Source organism: Geotrypetes seraphini, chromosome 7, assembly GCF_902459505.1.
Source record: "Geotrypetes seraphini chromosome 7, aGeoSer1.1, whole genome shotgun sequence".
Lineage (NCBI taxonomy): Eukaryota > Metazoa > Chordata > Amphibia > Gymnophiona > Dermophiidae > Geotrypetes > Geotrypetes seraphini.
The window spans coordinates 7,007,358-7,028,711 of NC_047090.1; the positions used below are offsets into that span (position 1 = coordinate 7,007,358).

At 43.3% G+C, this 21,354-nt stretch overlaps 1 protein-coding gene across 1 annotated transcript in view; it reads left to right on the forward strand.

The window, feature by feature from the left end:
• Positions 1 to 21,354, forward strand: part of ANO2 (anoctamin 2) — a 228,699-nt gene that overhangs the window by 91,867 nt on the left and 115,478 nt on the right. The window contains exons 8-11 of the mRNA XM_033953477.1: positions 83 to 124; positions 5,126 to 5,190; positions 9,889 to 10,023; positions 11,612 to 11,772. Coding sequence (XP_033809368.1) covers positions 83 to 124; positions 5,126 to 5,190; positions 9,889 to 10,023; positions 11,612 to 11,772 — 403 coding nt within the window. The remainder of the gene's footprint in view (positions 1 to 82; positions 125 to 5,125; positions 5,191 to 9,888; positions 10,024 to 11,611; positions 11,773 to 21,354) is intronic.

The window sequence follows — 21,354 nt, forward strand, 5'->3', positions numbered from 1 at the left end:
GGACTAAAAATCCCAGACATTTGCCAGGTGTGTCTTTTCTGTCATCCAAACGTTCACTGGATGAATACATTTTCTTTTTCAGGGTGATTGTGAGTACAACAGTGGAGACATGAATGACAGAAAGGTAAAACATCTGCCCATAACTTTGATCTGTAAAAGGTGGAAAATCCTCTGCATTCCCTTCCACGTGTTTTCTTTCCCTGCTCCTTCCCCATTCACCTGCAAAATCCCTGCCTCCCCCTCCCCCCCCCCCCCAGGGCCTTGTCTTCCAGAATACAGCAGGAGTGGTGTGTCTTAACGGGGAAATGGAAAATTCAAGCCAGCAGCCCTACTTAACATGGATTAACTGTAATTTTCTTTGAAAATATTTTTCCAATAATTCCCAGTGCCACAGGAGTGAAATAATTGTGGCTGTTGCAGACGGCAGACACCGCCTCACACACATCTGACAGGTTTGTTGGTCCTGTACAAAAAAAAAAATTGTGCTCCCCAATCACCGGGCTGAGTTTGCGAACCAGACACATAGGAAATATACAAGGACAGTAGAAGGACTCTTTATGCTATATATGGATGATGTATATTAAGCTCAAAAAATAATTTTGAATCAAATCCCATAAACTCATAATTATGAACTGCTTTTATCATACTGTGAAATATTCCCCCATTCCCTGGCTTGCTGGCCAGGCATTTTTGTCCCTTGCTCTTTTTTTTTTACAGCAGAAGGGTCTCTTTTTAAAATTTTTGTTAAGGGACCCATATGAACCTTTGATAGGATTATATATCAGCTGGATATAAGGGGTTTGCATGGTTGATTAAGGTCTTTCTGCCCCTAGAGTTGATACAGTTGTCACTGGAAGCTTAATAAAAGATACATAGTTAAAACCGGGTGGGATTTAAACTCAATTTGAAAGTGCTCCGAGGGGGTGTGTGGGGGGACGGGGAACCACAGCACTTATCTTAGTAGAGTTGCGGGGGGTGGAGGGCGTATTGTGAGGGGAGAACGCCCCATTATAGAGGAAAGAGGCTTTATCCCTATTTTTTAGGGAAAAGGTTGTTTCCTCTGTAATGTGTGGGGGGGGGTCCCCCTTCCCCCCCACACCCACACCCAACAGCAGTGCCAGCACTATTAAATTAAGTGGGGGGGAGGTTTCCCCCCACACCCTCCTCGGAATGCTTTCAAATTGAGTTTAAATCCGGCGCACTGATGTCCTGCGCGCGATGGTCGGCCCAGCTTTGCACGCGATTGTCTCAAGCGGTTTTGACGCGTCACCTAATAAAAGCTTTCCGGGCAGTGGCGTAGTGAGGGTGAGAGGCGTTCCGGGTGGTGGTGCCCTTCCCCCCACCCTCTTCTCCCCCCCCCCACCCCCTCCTGTCATGTGTGCATCACTTCCCTTCCCCTGTACCTGTGTAACGTTCCTGGCGTGAGCAACAACCCCCAACCTGCTGTCGTGCCAGCGTCGGCTCTTCCTCTGACGTCACTTCCAAAGCACGACAGCAGGTTGGGGGGTTTTTGCTCGCGCCAGTTGGGTACCAAAATCAGAGCCTAACGGCACCTGATTCACAAAGAGTTGCCTAATTTGAAAACACACCCATGATCCACCCCCTCCAACCACGCCCATTTTAACTGTAGCCACTTTGAGCAAGGCGTCTACTTTTTATAGAATCGAGGTTTTCAAGTTATATGCCTAACTTTCGGTTAAGTCCAATCAAAGCCCATTGCGGGGGGCTGAGTGCCAATACTGGCACTGATTAAGCCTATTGCTCAATTAAATTAGCTTCCGATATCGACATATAACTTTAGGCGAACTTTATAGAATCTTGGCCAAGGTGCTTTTAGCTTTCTAAGCAGTTTGATGTGATACATTGACATGTATTTTAGTAATTTTTGTCCTGATAATACTATGCCCCTGATGAAGATTTTATTGAAGAAACCAAAAGAAACTCTGTGGAATGACGATGTTCCTACATGGACTTTATTTGAAAATGTCAAAGTTCTAAAGGTACACTAATATCATCCACATAAAGGACCTAGTCCGCTAGGGATGCAGGACCCAACAAGGTCTGCGTTTCGACAAAAAGTCTTCTTCAGGGGTCCCTGGGGGTCCTATAATGATGAATACGTGGGAAAGCTAATATGTGGTGAGCCGAAAGTGAGACACTGCTTGCCGTGTTGGGTCCTGCATCCCTATCGGACTAGGTCCTTTTAGTTTTTATGTGGATCATTTTACTTTTATGTGGATGATATTAGTCTACCTTTGGAACTTTGACATTTTCAAATAAAGTCCATGTAGGAACATCGTCATTCCACAGAGTTTCTTTTGGTTTCTTCTGGATTTTCTTCTCTGTGGAGATTTTGGGGGTCATTTTTTTGGTCTTTGCTTGAAGATTTTATTGAAGCATGGCCATGTTGGGTACTTCTCAGTATGAACCAATGGAGACCATTTTCTTGGGTCCCCTGTTGCTTAACCAAGGAAGTGCACCATGTGCATGTGTGTGAAGAAATGGATCTAAAACCCTACTATCTGGGATAACCTCAGCATAGCTTGTGCTGGTCTGTTATCCTACCTATCGGATCCTTTTATGATGTGTTAAGTGCTCGAGGCATAAAAAAGACTTCTTTCCAAAAATACTGCTTTGATTATTCACATATGTTCATGTTGCCTTCCCAGACACAGAAAACGGCTACACGGTGTCTATAGACATCATCTGTTTTCTATCTGCTCTCTTCTAGGGCTTTGTTTCCTGAAAATGCTCCAATCAGATGTAAAGAGATTGGGGGTGGGGGTGGGGGGAGGGAGAAGGGTGCTTAAGGCTTTTATACTTTTTTTAAATTGAAGTTTTCATGAAAAAATTCACAATACAATATCTTAGAATCAACTAAGAAATAGAAGGAAAAAAACCAAAAACCCATCATTCAATTAGCCCATATCATGGGAAAGAGAAAAAGGATAAAGAGATATTTATCAAACCTTCATGACTCCAAAATATCGAAACAAACAATATCTTCCCATGAGAAAAATGGCAATAATCACGAAACGTATTCAGTAAGAAAACGCTCTAGCTCCAGTGGTCCTACAAACACATACATAGGAAATCAAACATCGATAGGAAGCTTTGAAAACAAAGTGGTCCCTTCTGCCAACACCCAAGGTTAAGCTGCAAAAGAAATGTTCCTCCAGAGGTAGATAGCTCAACTCACATCTGGAAAAAGTTAAATCCTCGGCCCACTAAAAGATTTTCTTTCTTCAGACAAGATTAGCATATTTTAAAGTAAATCTATCACCTTTTTTCTTAATGCGTATGTATCTTTATTGGCAAACAAATAACAGTGTTTGTGTGCTATCTTCCAATGGCCTCAAAGCCATGGCCTAAAGCTCTTAGGCCGCATCTTCAAGTGGCCATTGTATATCCCCCTGATCAAGCGCCCCCTCCCCCAATCAGAAGGCCTATACCGCAAAGGACTCCCTTGACTCCAGTGGGCCTACTGGCATGTTCCTGGTGGTCAAGTAGGTCCCCCAGGCAGGATCAATTCCCAGTTGCTTCCATCTTTGCTGGAACCATCTGTCAATATGGCATCCCTGGTGGTAGTCTCACCGTACTATCACTAGGGGGTCATGTTTTTGTATACAGTCTTGATCGTTGGGGGTGGGCTGATGATAGGAGTGTGCACTCAGGGCCCAAATCGATGTAGACCACCTAGAAAAAATCAGCCTCAACAAGTGTGGCACTGTATAGCATCACACTTCCTGCTGTCTATGCGGGCTTAGGTGTCATACGTTTAAACTCCTATCTATGTTGAAATAGTATGTCGATACTCTGTTTTTGCTTACCTCAAGGCTTATTTAATCTTTATACGAAAGTGTTTTTGCTGATGATGTCAGAGTGGGTGAGTGTGGGTTCACACCGCCAACGCTCTGAGGCTTTTTCTATCACTGGTTAATTATTGCTTTGATGCACTACACTTCTCCCTCCGCATTCGCTGTGATAGGGGATTAACAGACCCGCGAATGCAGAAAAACTGTGAATAACTTTTTCTTATGTTATTTGCTGTTTTGTATTAAAAGCCATCGTGAATATGGTGAAACCGTGAATAACATGGTGGGAGACCTGGCCTGTTCCTGAAGGAGAGGCAAAACACGGAGAATAAAGTGCCGGGAATCAGCGATTTTCTCTGTAAACGCTTGGAATCAGCGATTTCTTTATGCAAGCTGATGTAATTTAGGGGGAGGAGCCAGCAAGTTAAAAACCGTGAATAACATGGTGGGAGACCTGGCCTGTTCCTGAAGGAGAGGCAAAACACAGTGAAGAAAGTGCTGGGAATCGGTGATTTTCTCTATGCAAGATGACGTAATTTAGGAGGCGGAGCCAGCAAGCTAAAAACCAAGAATAATCGAAAGCGCGAATGCTGAAACCGCGAATACGGAGGCAGAAGTGTACTAAGTATTTATGGAGTGTGTTTGATTTAATTTTGGATCTTAAGTTTAGGTGCACCCAATTTATGTCATGGTTCTTTTTAACTAAATACCTGTGCCTAGGGTTGCCTGATTTTCCAATTGGAACATCTGGACCCGCCCCCCCCAGTCCCGCCCTAGCCCCGCCCATCCCCACCCTGTAATGCCCTAATTCTGCCCCCAATCCCACCCTAGCTCTGGTCGGGCAGGGCAGAAGTCCGCGCATGTGTGCGGACTTCCTGCCTGCCCAACGCGATTTGAGGAGGCTTTTCAAAACTCGGACATGTCCTCAAAAGGAGAAACCCGGACGTCTGGTTACCCTACCTGTGCCTAATTCTCAAAGAGATGCTTCATTCGAAAACGCGCCCACAATCCGCATTGCTGAATTTAAATATTAATGAGCTGTTTTGCATACATTTGAATGTTTTGTATTTCATCACAAATTACCTTGCAGTGACTGAAATTGCACAGCTATAGGGCAAGACGGCCCTTTAAGTCACATTAAGGGGCAAATAGGATGAGTCGTCGCCTTAACACCGCTTGATAACTTCCTCCCTACAAGGCCTCTGTAGGATTTTTGCGCACCATAGGAGTTTATTCTGCTGTCTTTAACCTGTATCCTTTTATTTTCAGAGACTATTTACCTGACATCATTTTTTAATTGTTTTATCTAGTTGCTCCATCGAGAGTGGGCGAGATATGGTGTGTTTTACAAGTATCAGCCTATTCACCTCGTAAGGTAATAATGTAATTCACGTTTCTTGAAAGCCAGGTGCAGCATTCATCCAGAGCAGTGTATCGCAAATTGGGTGCCGTCTGAGATTTCAGGTGCGCCGTGAGACGCTGGGGAGGAAAAGACTGCCTACAGGATGTGCCGAGAGGCAGTCAGCCAGCGCCAGTGCCTCTCCTCTCGGCGCATCTTCCCTTCCGGAACCCCATCCTGGCAACTCAGGGCCCGTCTGGAGGGTCTTTGCACATGCGTGTGATGTCATCGTGCCAACGTCCATGCTCTTCCAGAAGCCTCGAGCTATGGCCGCTATGGCTTGGCAAAATTTGCGAGTCACTGATCCAGAGCATCGTATCCCACACTATCTTTTCAGGCTGAAATCTGATAGGAAGCTGCAAATTCCCTCAATGCTTACTGGTAAGGCCAGGGGCCGTTTATCACTTTGAAGACACACCCTGCCAGTCAGGTTTTCAGGATATCTGCAATGAATATGCATGAGGCTTAAAAAATAAATAAATTTATATTCCACATATCCTTCAATTCTAAGCGGATTAGATGTTATTTAAGCCAGACATGTCAAACTCTGGCCTGCGGTGTAATAAAATTGGTTCATAGACAAAACCGCCGAAGACAAAGGTGCGCGCCGACAACTGAGCACAAGACAGAAGCGTGCGCCGAAGAAAAAGAGTAACATAGTAACATAGTAGATGACGGCAGATAAAGACCCGAATGGTCCATCGAGTCTGCCCAACCTGATTCAATTTAAATTTTTTTATTTTTTCTTCTTAGCTATTTCTGGGCAAGAATCCAAAGCTTTACCCGGTACTGTGTTTGGGTTCCAACTGCCGAAATCTCTGTTAAGACTTACTCCAGCCCATCTACACCCTCCCAGCCATTGAAGCCCTCCCCAGCCCATCCTCCACCAAACGGCCATACACAGACACAGACCGTGCAAGTCTGCCCAGTAACTGGCCTAGTTCAATATTTAATATTATTTTCTGATTCTAAATCTTCTGTGTTCATCCCACGCTTCTTTGAATTCAGTCACAGTTTTACTCTCCACCACCTCTCTCGGGAGCGCATTCCAGGCATCCACTACCCTCTCCGTAAAGTAGAATTTCCTAACATTGCCCCTGAATCTACCACCCCTCAACCTCAAATTATGTCCTCTGGTTTTACCATTTTCCTTTCTCTGGAAAAGATTTTGTTCTACGTTAATACCCTTCAAGTATTTGAACGTCTGAATCATATCTCCCCTGTCTCTCCTTTCCTCTAGGGTATACATATTCAGGGCTTCCAGTCTCTCCTCATATGTCTTCTGGCGCAAGCCTCCTATCATTTTTGTCGCCCTCCTCTGGACCGCCTCAAGTCTTCTTACGTCCTTCGCAAGATACGGTCTCCAAAATTGAACACAATACTCCAAGTGGGGCCTTACCAATGACCTGTACAGGGGCATCAACACCTTCTTCCTTCTACTGACTACGCCTCTCTTTATACAGCCCAGCATCCTTCTGGCAGCAGCCACTGCCTTGTCACACTGTTTTTTCACCTTTAGATCTTCGGACACTATCACCCCAAGGTCCCTCTTCCCGTCCGTGCATATCAGCTTCTCTCCTCCCAGCATATACGGTTCCTTCCTATTATTAATCCCCAAATGCATTACTCTGCATTTCTTTGCATTGAATTTTAGTTGCCAGGCATTAGACCATTCCTCTAACTTTTGCAGATCCTTTTTCATCTTTTCCACTCCCTCTTCGGTGTCTACTCTGTTACAAATCTTGGTATCATCTGCAAACCCTACCTCCACTGTATGCAAAATCTATCTCATGCATATTCATTGAAAACCTGATTAGCTAGGAGTGTCCTCAGGACTGGATTAAGGACCCCTCCTTTAAAGCAATGTCTTAGAGCAGGAAGATGTATCAGGGGAGAGAAGTGAGATCAGTCAAGGAAGATAGCTTTCCTGGAAAAAACCCCACAAGAACAAGCATGAAAGAGAACGCACAAGACAAGCCAAGCACCAAGTATAAGCAGAATGATAGATGTGGTTGGTAACGGGTAGAAAAAATACATGGAACTGGAGACGTTTCTAAAACTTTTGACTGCCATTCAGGGTACGTTATGGCATTTTAGCTGTCTGCAGACTACTTGACCTTGAGAGTCCTTGTTACTAAGGGTCAGACCTTCATTGGGTGCATTCCTCTGTCTAAAAGTAACTGCATTCCTGCACAGAGAGTTGCTCGCATAGAAATTGAGAACCTTTTGGCAGTCTTACTTTTTGCATGCTCTAGTGCAGCGGCATTGCGAGGGTGTGAGGTCCCCAGAGAGGCGGTGCCACCTCCGCTTCTTCCATGCAAATCCCCTTCCTGCTCCTTGTGCGCCCCCATAACACACTCGCACCCTCTCTTCCCACCTCTTTAAATCTTCGCCAGCGCGAGCAGCTTCTCAAGCCTGCTCCTCGCGCTCGCATTGGCTTTCCTTATGATGTCACTTCCTGGCCCCACAGCCCGGAAGTGATTCCAGAGGGAGACAGGCCAGAGTACTGTAGTTGTTCGCACTGGCAAGATTTTAAAGAGGCATGGGGACGGGGAAGGGAAGATGCCAGCGTGAGGGGGGTGAAGGTGGAGAGGTGTCGGCACCCCCACCAAGATGGCACCCAGGGCAGACCCTCCCCCCTCCCTTACTATGCCACTGTGTTTTGCATATTGGTCTCAAGTATGTAGAGCAGGAAACATCTTCCTGGCACAGTAGGTTGTTGCAGCTTGTCTCTGTAGAGCTAAGACAAGAATGCCGAACTTCATCTGTCCTCTTCAGCCTTTTTCATGACTTTCAGTCGAGTTCTAGAACAGGGGTCTCAAAGTCCCTCCTAGAGTGCCTCAATCCAGTCGGGTTTTCAGGATCCCCCCAATGAGATCTATGTGCATGCAATGCTTTCAATGCATATTCATTGGGGAAATCCTGAAAACCCGACTGGATTGTGGCCCTCAAGGAGGGACTTTGAGATCCCTGTTCTAGAACGTGGAGATGTTTCTAGTCTCCTAATGCCCAGGACAATCCACGTAGCGCAAGAGTCACTCGGGAGAATATTTCATAGACCATTAACTTCTGTATTTCATTATAACCAGTGTAAACATTCAGTGGCATAGAGAACAGAGGATATACGTGAAAGACGAGCGGGTGTGTGAACAGGAACCATGCTACAATCTGTTTTTTCTTAATTTTTTTTTTTTTTTGAGAAAGCAACATTTCTGAATTGCAAAATTTCATTGTTATTTTTTACCTCAATACCTGTCCACTGAACTTATCTCCAATCCAATATTTCTGCTCTGTGCAGTCATAAACTGATGCAACCACCTCACACCTTTCAGGAGAAATTAGCATTTATTATCTATTTGCATATTTATATCATGTCCTGTGTAGCAAAATATAATGGTATATCATACAGTACTTGATAGAGAAGGGTATAAAATAGAACAGGTGTGGTTAGGGGAAGATAGGGGGATCTCGTGAATAGGCAGTGCTCAAAATCAGATGAAGTCAGCTAGTTTTATTTTATTTAGCTAGTTACAGTTTTATTCCACAGATCTAGCTCATCTCTGCGGTTAATAATGGGCTCCTTTTATCAAACCGCGGTAGAGGGTTTTACCATAGGCCGGTGAGGTAAATACTCTGATGCTCATTCAATTCTGATGAGTGTTGGAGCATTTACCTTGCTGGCCTATGGTAAAACCCTTTACCGTGATTTAATAAAAGGAGCCCAATATATATATACACCCCTATATATATACCCCTATATAAGAACATAAGAAGTGCCTCTGCTGTGTCAGACTAGAGGTCCTGACACAGCAGAGGCACTTCTTTTGTTCTTATATAGGGGTAGATATTCACTGGGATTTAACCAAGTAGGACAGCTCTTACCCAGTTAAATCCCACTAGCTGGGTCTATCGCTTATGCAAAGTGTAAAACTATAGGGGGTCCTGTAACATTTGAAGCAACAATGTGTCCTGTTGGTGATGCACTCGTTCGACTTTTCTGCGTGTAATTTACTTGTTGGGTCCTTGGTTTAGTTTCCGTTTGGTTGATTGGGCTGAGGTTCTTGTCCAAGTACGTAGAATCTCAGTACTCAGCGTCATCTTTTCTCATGATCAACTTTACATTTGAAGGCTGCCAAATGGAGACAAGACATGTGTTGCAGAGGGGTCTAAAGCCCTTTCCTAAGACCAGGTTAGGTTGGAGAGATAACTGATATTTATAGTACTTGTGGCGTAACTTAACGAAATCTTAATGCATATCCAAATCCAGACCTGCTTTAGCATTAGCTAATACTGCCAAACGTCCCAAAATTTGGTGCATTTTGAGGCACTTTTTGAAATACAGAACTTTCCAGCTGAAAATTGCACCGGGGGGAACTGAGACAAATTACCATACTAAACTAAACTAAACTAAACCTTAGGTTTATATACCGCATCATCTCCACAATCATAGAGCTCGGCACGGTTTACAGGAGTTGAGAGAGAAAGGAACTCCTTCTATTAACAGGAAGTAAGCAGATTGATATAAAGAAACAATTTGTCTCACGCTAATGACATCATCATTTAAATGTCTGGAACTGGAAGAGTTTGATGTTACCTGCTAGGTGACCGCAGTAGGAGGGTTCACCACCACAAATTTCTACTAAAACAGTGGGGTTTTTTTCTCTCTTGTTTCAGAAAGTATTTTGGAGAAAAAATAGGACTCTATTTTGCCTGGTTGGGTCTCTACACAGAGTTTCTTATTCCGTCTTCGGTGGTGGGGGTTATAGTGTTTCTTTATGGATGCATAACCATCGAGAACGATGTCCCCAGGTAAGTGATTGTTTGATTTACTTATCAACAGTCAGGAGCTACTGGAATTCTCAGTGATTGCTTCATTAAGCTCACAGGAAGGAGAAGTTTTCTTTAGATTTTGAACTTCCTGTCTCCTAAAAATCAGTTTATTGAAGCACAGATCACAAGGTTAGGTTTAATTTTTTTTTTTCTGTTTAGCTCTGAAGAAAGAGGCACCTTTTTCACATAGCTCATTTAAATAGACTCAGGTCAGTTATACCATCTTAATGTGGGTCAACTTAATTAAAAGAATTTGAATTTTCCTGCTACACAAGTTTTGTTCATCTGTTCCCTAAGAAAGGAAGAGTGTTTGTGAGCCCAACTGCAACTGATTTCCCTGTGGCTAACTTAGAGGTCCTTTACATAAGAATAGCCATATTAAATTTACAAGTTCAATTATGGGGTGGGAGGGAGGGTATTTCTATTGTTACATGTTGTATAAGTATTGACTATATGATAGATAAGGGTGGGGAGGGGGGGAGATAAGAGAATATAATAATAATAATAATAATAATAACTTTATTCTTCTATACCGCCACAATCTTGCGACTTCTAGGCGGTTTACAATCAAGAGTGCTGGACATTCAGCGAAATACAATAAGTAGATATTCAGAGGAAATACAGAGATCAGAGACCTCAGGAGGCAATAGTATAGAAATACAATTTGCTGAGCGAAAATGTAATATGTACATTTTAGTAGGTAATGTCCGACAGGACCTGTTGGGGATAAATAGCAACGTAAAGTTATGATAAGATGAAGATAACAGATTATATTTATAACAGTGCTGTAAGTTCAGGTGGAATAGGGAGGGGGGAGGGAGAGGGAGATTATTAAGTGATATATTTATGGTTATTTGTATGGATATGTTATCACACTTATTATAAGTTTAAAAATGAATAAAGATTAAAAAAAAAAAAAAAGAATAGCCATATTAGGTCAGACTGCTTCCAACAGTGGCCAATCCAGGTCATGAGTACCTGGCAGAATTCCAAATAGCAGCAAGATTCTGGAATCCCCCCAAATTGCAAGATTCCACGCAATGATCCATGCACTGTGGAAAGATAAATGGTTAAAAGTTATTGATATTTGGGGAAGTGTGGTAATGGGTAGGCTAGAGCTAACTAAAGTTATCCAGAGAATGGCAAAGTTCAGTAGTTTCTGGTTACTTGTTCAATTAAATTAGGCTAACAAAATAGCAGGCCTAACTCGAATTTGTGACTTGGATTGGCCTCCGTGAAGACGAGCTTCTGGGCTAGATGGACCACTGGTCCGACCCAAACAGTAGCGAATACTTGAGTCTCGCTTGCAGTGACATGATGTACACCAGGGAACTCTTCAAAGCTTTTATGAAAAGTTGAAATTTCTAGCAAAGAGTAACGGGGGGAACTCTTGGTTTAGTTCAATATGTTACAATTTAGTGAAAATTCTCAAATATTTCAAGCACTTTTAGGGAAAGGAAGAGATAGCAAATGGTGGGGTAGGGTGGGGAGTGAAGGATAATGATATCTGTAGTTGATTGCTGGCCCTTCTGGCAGTCAATAGCTTCATTTGTTTTATTGTTTACAGCCAAGAGATGTGTGACCAATATAACACCTTCACGATGTGTCCACTGTGCGATAAGGTCTGTGACTACTGGAACCTGAGCTCTGCTTGTGCCACGGCCCGCGCAAGCCACTTATTTGACAACCCAGCCACCGTGTTTTTTTCTGTCTTCATGGCCCTATGGGGTAAGTATTGCATTGAATAGTCCAACACTGCTTCAGTCAACCTCATGGTCTAGGTTACTCAAAAGATCATTTTTCAGCTTCTTAACTTTATTGTACCCTCAACCTATCCATTTCCACTGCAGCTGTTCTTGATGCCTTCAAACATGCGGTGATTAAGTCGCTTCTCAAAAATCCCTCACTGCACCCTACGTGCCCATTCAACTAGCGCCCTGTCTGCCTTCTTCCATTCCTATCCAAGCTACTCAAGTGTGTTGTCCTCCACTACTGCCTTGATTTCCTTTCATCTCGACAGACTCTTGATCCTCTACAATTTGGTTATCGCCCCCAGAGAATGCCCTTACCAAAGTCTGCAGTGACCTGTTCCTGGCCAGATCTAAGGGACTTTACTCAATCCTCATCCTTCTTGACCTGTCTGCTTCTTTTGATATTGTTAATCATTTCTTACTTCTTGATACACTGTCCTCACTTGGATTCTGCAAATCTGTCCTCTCCTGGTTTGCCTCCTACCTTTCCCAACGCACCTTTAGTGTATGTGTTAGTTGGTCCTCTTCTGCTGCTATCCCCGCTTGTGGTTGGCGTACCCCTGTCTTAGGAACTCTTCTCTTCTCTCTCTACACCTCTTCTCTCAGTGCCCTGATCTCCTCCCATGGGTTCCAGTATCACCTATATGCTGACGATTCCAAGATCTTCCTCTCTACACCCACGATTTCACCTAAAATTTCTAGAAAAAGCCCCAGCCTGTTTGGCTGACTTTGCTGCCTGGACGTCCTGCTGCCACCGGAAACTAAACACGTCTAAGACCGAATTGCTCTTCTTTCCTCCCAAACCCTTGCTCTGCTCCCTCCATTCTCTGTTTCTGTAAATAATACTGTTACTGTTCCTGTCTCCTCTGCTCATAACCTTGGAGTCATCCGACCTCTCATTTTCTATGAAAGTCAATCAGACTGCTAAAGCCTGTCGCTTCTATCTCTACAACATCTCCAAAAGTCATCCCTTCCTCTTGGAGCACACTACCCAGACCGTGGTCCACACCCTTATAACCTCACACTTAGACTACTACAGGTCTCCCGCTAAATCGCCTCCCTCTGCAATCTGTACAAAACTCTGCTGCACAACTTATCTTCTGCCAACCTTGCTACCCTCACATAACCCTCTCTTCTCAAATCACTTCACTGTCTCCCTATTTGCCTTTGCATACAGTTTAAACTAACTCCTATTACGAGCCTACAAATGTGTTCTTTCTGTAACCCCGCAGTATCTCTCCTCTCTTGTCTCTCCTTTAATGCCTCCATGTGAACTCTGTTCCTCAGATAAGTTGCTTTTATCTGTACCCTTCTCCTCCGCTGCCAATTCCAAACTTCATTCCTTTCATCTTGCTGCCTTGTATGCCTGGAATAAACTATCTGAACCTGTGATGCCCCTTGCTCAACAGTAAGCTGAAAACCCACCTTTTTGAAATAGCCGTCATCTCATAACCCTACTCCCCACTGCCCTCTGCTCACTACCCTGCTAACTATAACCCCTATCCTGGCATCCTGTTTGTCTGTCTTTATTGAATACATTGTGAACTCATTCAAGCAGGAATTGTCTCCTTTGTGACTCTGTACAGTGCTGCGAATGTCTGGTAGCACTCTAGAAATAATTAATAATAGTAGCAGTAGGAATAGTACTATTGAGTACCAGTCTGAAATCCATCCTCCTTCCTTCCCTCCTACCCCCAACTCTCCTGGAAGACCATGAACATCCTCTTCTGATCTTCCACTCTTCCCCAGAAGATCCAGAAACCTGCCTCCCTGTCCACCTTCCCTTACCCTCTCCTCAGAAGAATAAGACCCCTCCCTTTTGATTTCCCCCTCCTGAAAGATCCAGAACTCCCCTTCTCATTCTCCTTCCTTCAATCCTTCCCTCCCACCCCCTGAACCATCCAGAACCCTCCTCCCCACGATTCCCATGGATCTTCCTGCCTGATCACAGGTGGTCTAACACGAAACAAGAGAAGGGGTGCCCACTCACTCCTTCCTGTTGCAGTTGACTCCAAAATAGCAGCTGCGACCTCTAGTTGCAGCCTCATGGTTCTTTAGTAGCACATTCCAATCTACATTCTATGGAAACATCCTTGCCTAAGTTTTTGATGACCTGCTTCTAGCCAAATCCAAGGGCTTTTATTCATTCCTCATATTCGCAGGGGCTAGGGGCAGAGCCTGCCCGTGAGTACCAAAAAATGGTGAATAACTTTAGGGCTTACTCTGACATAGCCCGCCTCCCAGACTTCTCCACTGTAATTACTTTTTAAAGCTTGGTGGTCTAGCAGTGAATCAGGGCAGGAGTGACCTTCCTACGCTCCTGCCCGTGCAGAGCCGGGAACAAAAGTGGCTGCCGTGAGTTCCTGTGAGACCACAGGAATTCAAGGCAGCCATTTTAATCATAAGTCTAAAATCCTCCAATTTTAGTTCAATAATGATTTTAAATGTTTAGGTTTCAAAAAAACCCTTTTCTTAATGTTATTGTCCAATGGAGGCCTGTCATTTTCCTTCCAGGCTTCTGCAGGGGTTCAACTAATAATGTTCTCTGAACTTCAAAATTCTCAACCTATGTATAACAAATCTAAAAAATTAATTTCTAAGCAACTTAAGCACTTACTCATAGTAATTCTTGTGCCATTTCTCATGTCTGGCAAAAGAGCACCCAACTATTTTTATTGATATTTTACAGATATTCATTTTGCTTATGATATGAAGATAGAGGAACAAGTATCCCGAATAGGTCTCAACAGTGAACGTTGCAATCCAAATGTAGGTGTCGTGAGGAAAAAGATGTCGATTGCTCATGTGAATGGAGAGTCGACTATTATAGATGGCGCTGTTTATCAATAAAGCATCTTTTGCGTAATCCACCGCTGAGTGACCGACATTGTTTTCCTCACGACTCCTACATTTGGATTCATTTTGCTTGGCAAGGTTCAAAATTGACCAATCAAGTCAATTGACTTGTAGACTAGCAATCGTTTTAATTTTTAATAAACTCCATACTCACATGATTGTGGGAGAGTGTGGCGCCATGGTTAAAGCTACAGCCTCAGCACCCTGGGGTTGTGTGTTCAAAACTACGCTGCTCCTTGCGACCCTGGGCAAGCCACTTAAGGGCAAATTCTATAAGAAGCGTCCAAAAAGTTAGGCGCCCAATTAGGCACTGTTCAGTGCGATTCGAGTAAGATTGGGGGGGCTGTTTAATGAATCACGCTGAGTGGAATCTGTTTTGGAGGCGCCCAAGAAGTAGGCCAGCTCTAGGCACAACTAAAAGTTAGGTGCCTATGGGAGCGCTTAAGCACGCTTAAGAGCAGTGATTCTACAACAAGGTGCCTAAGATGTAGCCACGCCCACGCCTAACATTCATAGTGCCTATTTTTTGGAAGGTCACCTAAATTTTTAGAGGCGCCTTGTTACAGAATCGCGCTTTCTTGATAGGCGCCTAGGTTTCAATCAGTGCTGATTAAAAAGCTTAATTGAGCTTGTTATTCAATTTAGATGGGCGCCTATCTAGTTGGGCGCTTCCAAAATAGGTGCCTAACTTTAGGCGCTGGTTACAGAATTTGGGCCCTAATCCCCCCATTGCCCCAGTTACATTAGATAGATTGTGATCCCACTGGGACAGACAGGGAAAAATGCTTGAGTAACTGAATATATTCATGTAAACCATTCTGAGCTCCCTTGAGAGAACGGTATAGAAAATTGAATAAATAAATAAATGTATCTGATGGGTTGAGGGGAAAGGATTACATCTGACCACCAGGTGTCACCATTGACCACTGACATCCCCTACGTCTCCCACCACAAGTCTGGGGAATGTGAATGCTCTCTCTCTAGGTTCCCTAGCTCAAGGAGCAGAAGGCTGGCCTAGAAGTTGCACCACTTCACCACTGGACTATCCGATTGGCCGATTGCATTTTTCAAAAGCAGTGAGCAACAGATGACAGTGAACGAGAAATGGGAAAGAGGGGAGTTCACTGAGAAGTAGGACATTCTGCCACATTAAAAAGCAGATAACGGAGTGTTTAAGATCCTCTTTATTCTTACATGTGGACCCAAGAAACTTTCCCACAGACTAGAAAATGGTTTGCGACGGGGCCATGGTAACTGAACTTGTCTGGTCAAGAAAATCGATCCATCATATAACAAAGTGAAACAAAGTAGCCTCTGTTAACCTACCTTCCTCCAGTTTTGAGCGTTACATTATACCATGTTCAGCTGCCCTACCAGTAGCCCAGTGTCTAAAGTATTCACTTTACTGAGTGACAGAGCCATTGTCCTTAACATGGCACAACCAGCTTGTCTTACAGTATCTTTAGTAAACATTGCATGAGAATCACCTTTTGTGAAAAGTCGCCATACATTATTACTTACCAGCATTTGGGAGGGAGAGAACAATGCTCTCTCTCTCAATGCTTCAGTGAACTGGCTTCATTACATGGCGGGACCTCTGCACAAGAATTCTTCTGTCATCACCGCAGCCTCCCCTCTCATTCTGAAAGGCAGCCTGGATTTGTCGTGATGGCACCATGAATGGAGCTTTGCTTCTGTTACCTGTTCTGGCATCTCATCGAATGTCTCTCTGTGCCACTCAGCATTTCGATTTTGACTTTACCTCCATACTCCTTCTGAAACCAATCACGTTGCCTGAGACTGTTCTCTGATGTCATTTGCAATTAGTCAAAGATGGTGATGCAATTGATGTAATGCCCGTAGCGTCATCCGACGAAGTAGATTATTAGCACTTTTCTGTCACAACCCCATCTCTTTGGAACTATGGAATGAACCCATGCTAGAGCGTTTCAAAGGAAAACTAAAAATGTTTCTTTTTATAGGTGCGTTCAACCTCTAATGCACTTACCTTATGAAACATTATCTTCATTTCTGCAATGGCTATCAGATGGGATCCCCTTCTTTTTGTATTTCAAGTTTATTAGGTTTTTATATACCGCCTATCAAGGTTATCTTAAGTGGTTTTACAATCAGGTACTCAAGCATTTTCCCTCTGTCCCTATCTAACGTACCTGGGGCTAGGGAGGACTGAATGACTTGCCCAGGGTCACAAGGAGCAGTGTGGGTTTTGAACCCACAACCCCAGGGTGATGAGGCTGTAGATCCAACCACTGCGCCAGGCACTTCCCCTATATGGCTCTCTTTCCTATTTTATCATAACATAACATAACTTTATTCTTCTCTACCGCCACAAACAAATGATTTCTAGGCGGTTTATACGGAAGAGAGCTTCTTTACCTTAATCCTATCATTCCAATAAGTCCAGTATGTTTTGATGTTTGTTGTCCTATTTTGCTATCTTTATTATGTACAAACCGCTTAGAAGACTGATAGGCAGTATATCAGATTTTCATTAATCTTGACACTTGGATGCTTAACCTTGACAGTTTATGCCTCAACACTCTATTAAGTGATGGTGGCAATAGTTAGAAGTCTACCACAGGGTACATCGGAGATGATCTCAGTCTCTCAAACTTGGTAGTGCTTTGATACTTGCATTCATACAGTGTAAGGGCAACACACCAAGGGCAACACTTGAATGGTCTTTTTTGGACGAGTTCTTGCAGACTTGGGACAGTAGGGTGGTCCCAAAAAATTGATTAACACATTTTGTTTGTCCAAAGGTTAATTTACTCCTTCATATAAAAATGAAAAACACACAAAATTGTGCTTTAAAAAAACTACCACTAAGCTTAACAGTATATTATAATCCTTGTGCACTTGACAAATAATCAACAATCTATGACATAAGAGCTGCCTTTGATGCAGGAGACTTCTTTAGGTGGCTGTTCTTCATCTTTTGTCAAATTATTGTTCTATTTTTCAATGAGGCTTATCCCTCACTCTCCTGCATCATTAACAAAAGTCAGTTTGGATGCTTGATTCCAAAGTTCCTGAAAACTGGATCATCAGTCCACTCTACGGGATGCTTCTTCAGGAATATTTTCACTTTTGTCGATCCTCCTTCAATCAAGAGATCAAAAAAATAACTGTGTACTCTGCGTTCCAAGACTTTCAAAGGTCGCAGGTTCCGTTTCATCCCTACGCATGAGACGTTGTGGAATGCCTGTCAATGGTGGACGCTGTAAGTTTTGCACTATTCGTAGCTCTGTCTGCCTTTCCTCATACATTGCTTTTCTCGTGATTTTCTTTTCCTCGTGCTGCCTCTTTATGCATTCTTTTTCAGTTGTTTGAAGGTCAGCTCCACTCATACAGCGAGAAAACACATTCTGCCTTTGCTTCTGTAGGAATTCTCAATCTTCATTTTTAAGTTCAGTCATAACATCTTTTTTTTTTTTTTTTTTTTGAAATATCAAACAAGTTCTTACGCCTAACATTTGTTGTGTTCTTCTCACGAGTTCAGCGTATGTTGCAGTAATTGTTTTAGAGTTTGTATTTCCACACCCCTGAGGCAGGCCTCCATCTGGAGGCCAAAACATGGACCATGTCGGGTTATCAACTGGATCATTCAATTTTAAGGACATCTATGCATCTGCAAAATAGGACTTTATATCCACGTACTTTTATATGTATTTTAATTTGAGTCTATATGAATAAATATTGTTTGTTTCATAGTAACATAGTAACATAGTAGATGACGGCAGATAAAGACCCGAATGGTCCATCCAGTCTGCCCAACCTGATTCAATTTAAATTTTTTTTTTTTTTTCTTCTTAGCTATTTCTGGGCGAGAATCCAAAGCTTTACCCGGTACTGTGCTTGGGTTCCAACTGCCGAAATCTCTGTTAAGACTTACTCCAGCCCATCTACACCCTCCCAGCCATTGAAGCCCTTCCCTGCCCATCCTCCTCCAAACGGCCATACATAGACGCAGACCGTACAAGTCTGCCCAGTAGCTGGCCTAGTTCAATCTTTAATATTATTTTCTGATTCTAAATCTTCTGTGTTCATCCCACGCTTCTTTGAACTCAGTCACAGTTTTACTCTCCACCACCTCTCTCGGGAGCGCATTCCAGGCATCCACCACCCTCTCCGTAAAGTAGAATTTCCTAACATTGCCTCTGAATCTACCACCCCTCAACCTCAAATTATGTCCTCTGGTTTTACCATTTTCCTTTCTCTGGAAAAGATTTTGTTCTACGTTAATACCCTTTAAGTATTTGAACGTCTGAATCATATCTCCCCTGTCTCTCCTTTCCTCTAGGGTATACATATTCAGGGCTTCCAGTCTCTCCTCATACGTCTTCTGGCGCAAGCCTCCTATCATTTTCGTCGCCCTCCTCTGGACCGTCTCAAGTCTTCTTACGTCTTTCGCCAGATACGGTCTCCAAAACTGAACACAATACTCCAAGTGGGGCCTCACCAATGACCTGTTTCAAGGTTGATATGTTCTATCCCACTCCCCACTCGCTTGCTTTCTTCACGGCAATTTTATGAAGCCAGAAAGCATTGTTTTAAAGCATTGAATGTGGTGGTTAAACTTATACCAAGATATTCAGAGCATTCCGGGATGATCAATAAATCTGGTTAATGCAGATGAAACTCAGTGGCTGACCCTCCGAGCCATTGCTGCTTGGATAAATCTTGCCAAATGGCATGCCGTCTATCTTTTTAGCATTTCTCCATAGAATATATTTCCAAAAATACGTTTCCTCCTCTGTCGTACTAATCTTTACTGTTTTCAGTCTTTCAAAGAATTTATTTTACAAATGTACTCATTTATCTTATTCTTACATCGTGTGATCTTGAATGACCTCAAGTTATTCAACAGAATCGTGCCAGGCTGGTAGAAAATTGTCACCGGCAAGGCCCATTATCAATAATGCAATTAATACAAGCATCTGCCGTAAAGGCCTCTCTGTGCAAGTATGTGGCCGTGGTCCATCAGACAACGTAAATACAGGCAGTTTAGAAAGTTTCAGATTGTCACATTGTTTAATACTCTGTAGCAAAACAGTCCAACATGTTGGACGCATAGACGCTTGAACTACCAAAGGCACATATGGAATATATTTATAGGATAGTCAGTGTCAAATGAAAACCAAGGCCCTTGATTTTGTTTTGACATTTGTGTTCTTCCTAGACATTGTTTATTGGCAAAGAACGAACTGTGACATTAACATTTACAGGCATTCTGAGGCCCGAAGGTGAATTTCAAGAACTGAGACACATCACGCTACCATTGAGTTTCAGGCCAGGAGAGAGAGTAGCAGTGCTTTGGGATCTCTGGGCCTTTGTGTTAAATATAAATCAAATTAACATGCTTCCGGCATACCCTTTTTGACTGCTCTTACCAAGTTCTTGTTTGAACAATTCTTGAAATGTTGGAAGCTTTCTAAAATCCATCTTTCCAGCCATAGCAAGGACAGAGCTAAGCCTGTTTGGCTCCCTGGAAGCAGCAGCGGGCTGAGCTTTCAAACCACGGCCACTCTACCCCCAGGAACTCTCTGGTCACAGAGAGAAATCACTCAGAGTAGCGCCATTGTTACAATCCTGCTCCTAGTAGCATTGATGTTGGGGGAAGAGGTGTATGTGTGTGGAGGTGGGGGGGGGGGAGTTAGAGAGAGGAGGAACATGCTATACAAAAGCCCGGCTGCTGTCCACATTCGCACTGCACCCACATACCAAGCACCCCCCCCCCCCCAATCAGCGCCCCGCAGGTCATGGCCTAAAATATAACATTCTTTATGAGAAGAAAGAACATAAAAATAGCTTTACTGGGTCAGACCAAAGGCTCTTCAAGCCCAGTAGCCTATTCTCATGGTGGCCAAACCAGGTCACTAGTAACTGGCCAAAACCCAAGGAGTAGCAACATTCCATAGAGAATCTCAAAGAATAGCCAGATTCCGGAATCCCGGAGAGTAACAAGATTCTAGAATCCCAAAGAGTAGCAACATTCCATGCTACCGATCCAGGGCAAGCAGAGGTTTCCCCCGTGTCTTTCTCAATAACAGACTATGGCCTTTTCCTCCAGGAAATTGTCCAAACCTTTCTTAAAACCAGCTACGCTATCCGCTCTTATCACAACCTCTGGTAATTTGTTCCAGAGCTTAAATATTCTCCAAATGAAAAATATTTCCTCCTATTGGTTTTAAAAGCATTTCCCTGTAACTTCATCGAGTGTCTCCTAGTCTTTGTCATTTTTGACGGAGTGAAAAATCGATCCACTTGTACCCGTTCTACTCCACTCAGGATTTTGCAGACTTCAATCATTTGTCCCCCTCAGCCGTCTCTTTTCCAAGCCGAAGAGCCTTAACCGTTTTAGTCTTTCCTCATACGAGAGGCGTTCCATCCTCTTTATTCTTGGTCGCTATTCTTTGAACCTTTTCTTGCGCCACTATATCTTTCTTAACATAAGACCAGAACTGAACGCAATACTTCAGATGAGGTCGCACCATGGAGTGATACAGGGGCATTATAACATTCTTAGTCTTGTTAATCATCTCTTTTGTAATAATTCCAAGCATCTTGTCGGCTTTTATGGCCGCCGCCACACATTGGGCGGAAAGTTTTATCGTATTGTCTACAATGACACCCAGATCATTTTCTTGAGCGCTAACCCCCAAGGCAGACCCTAGCATCT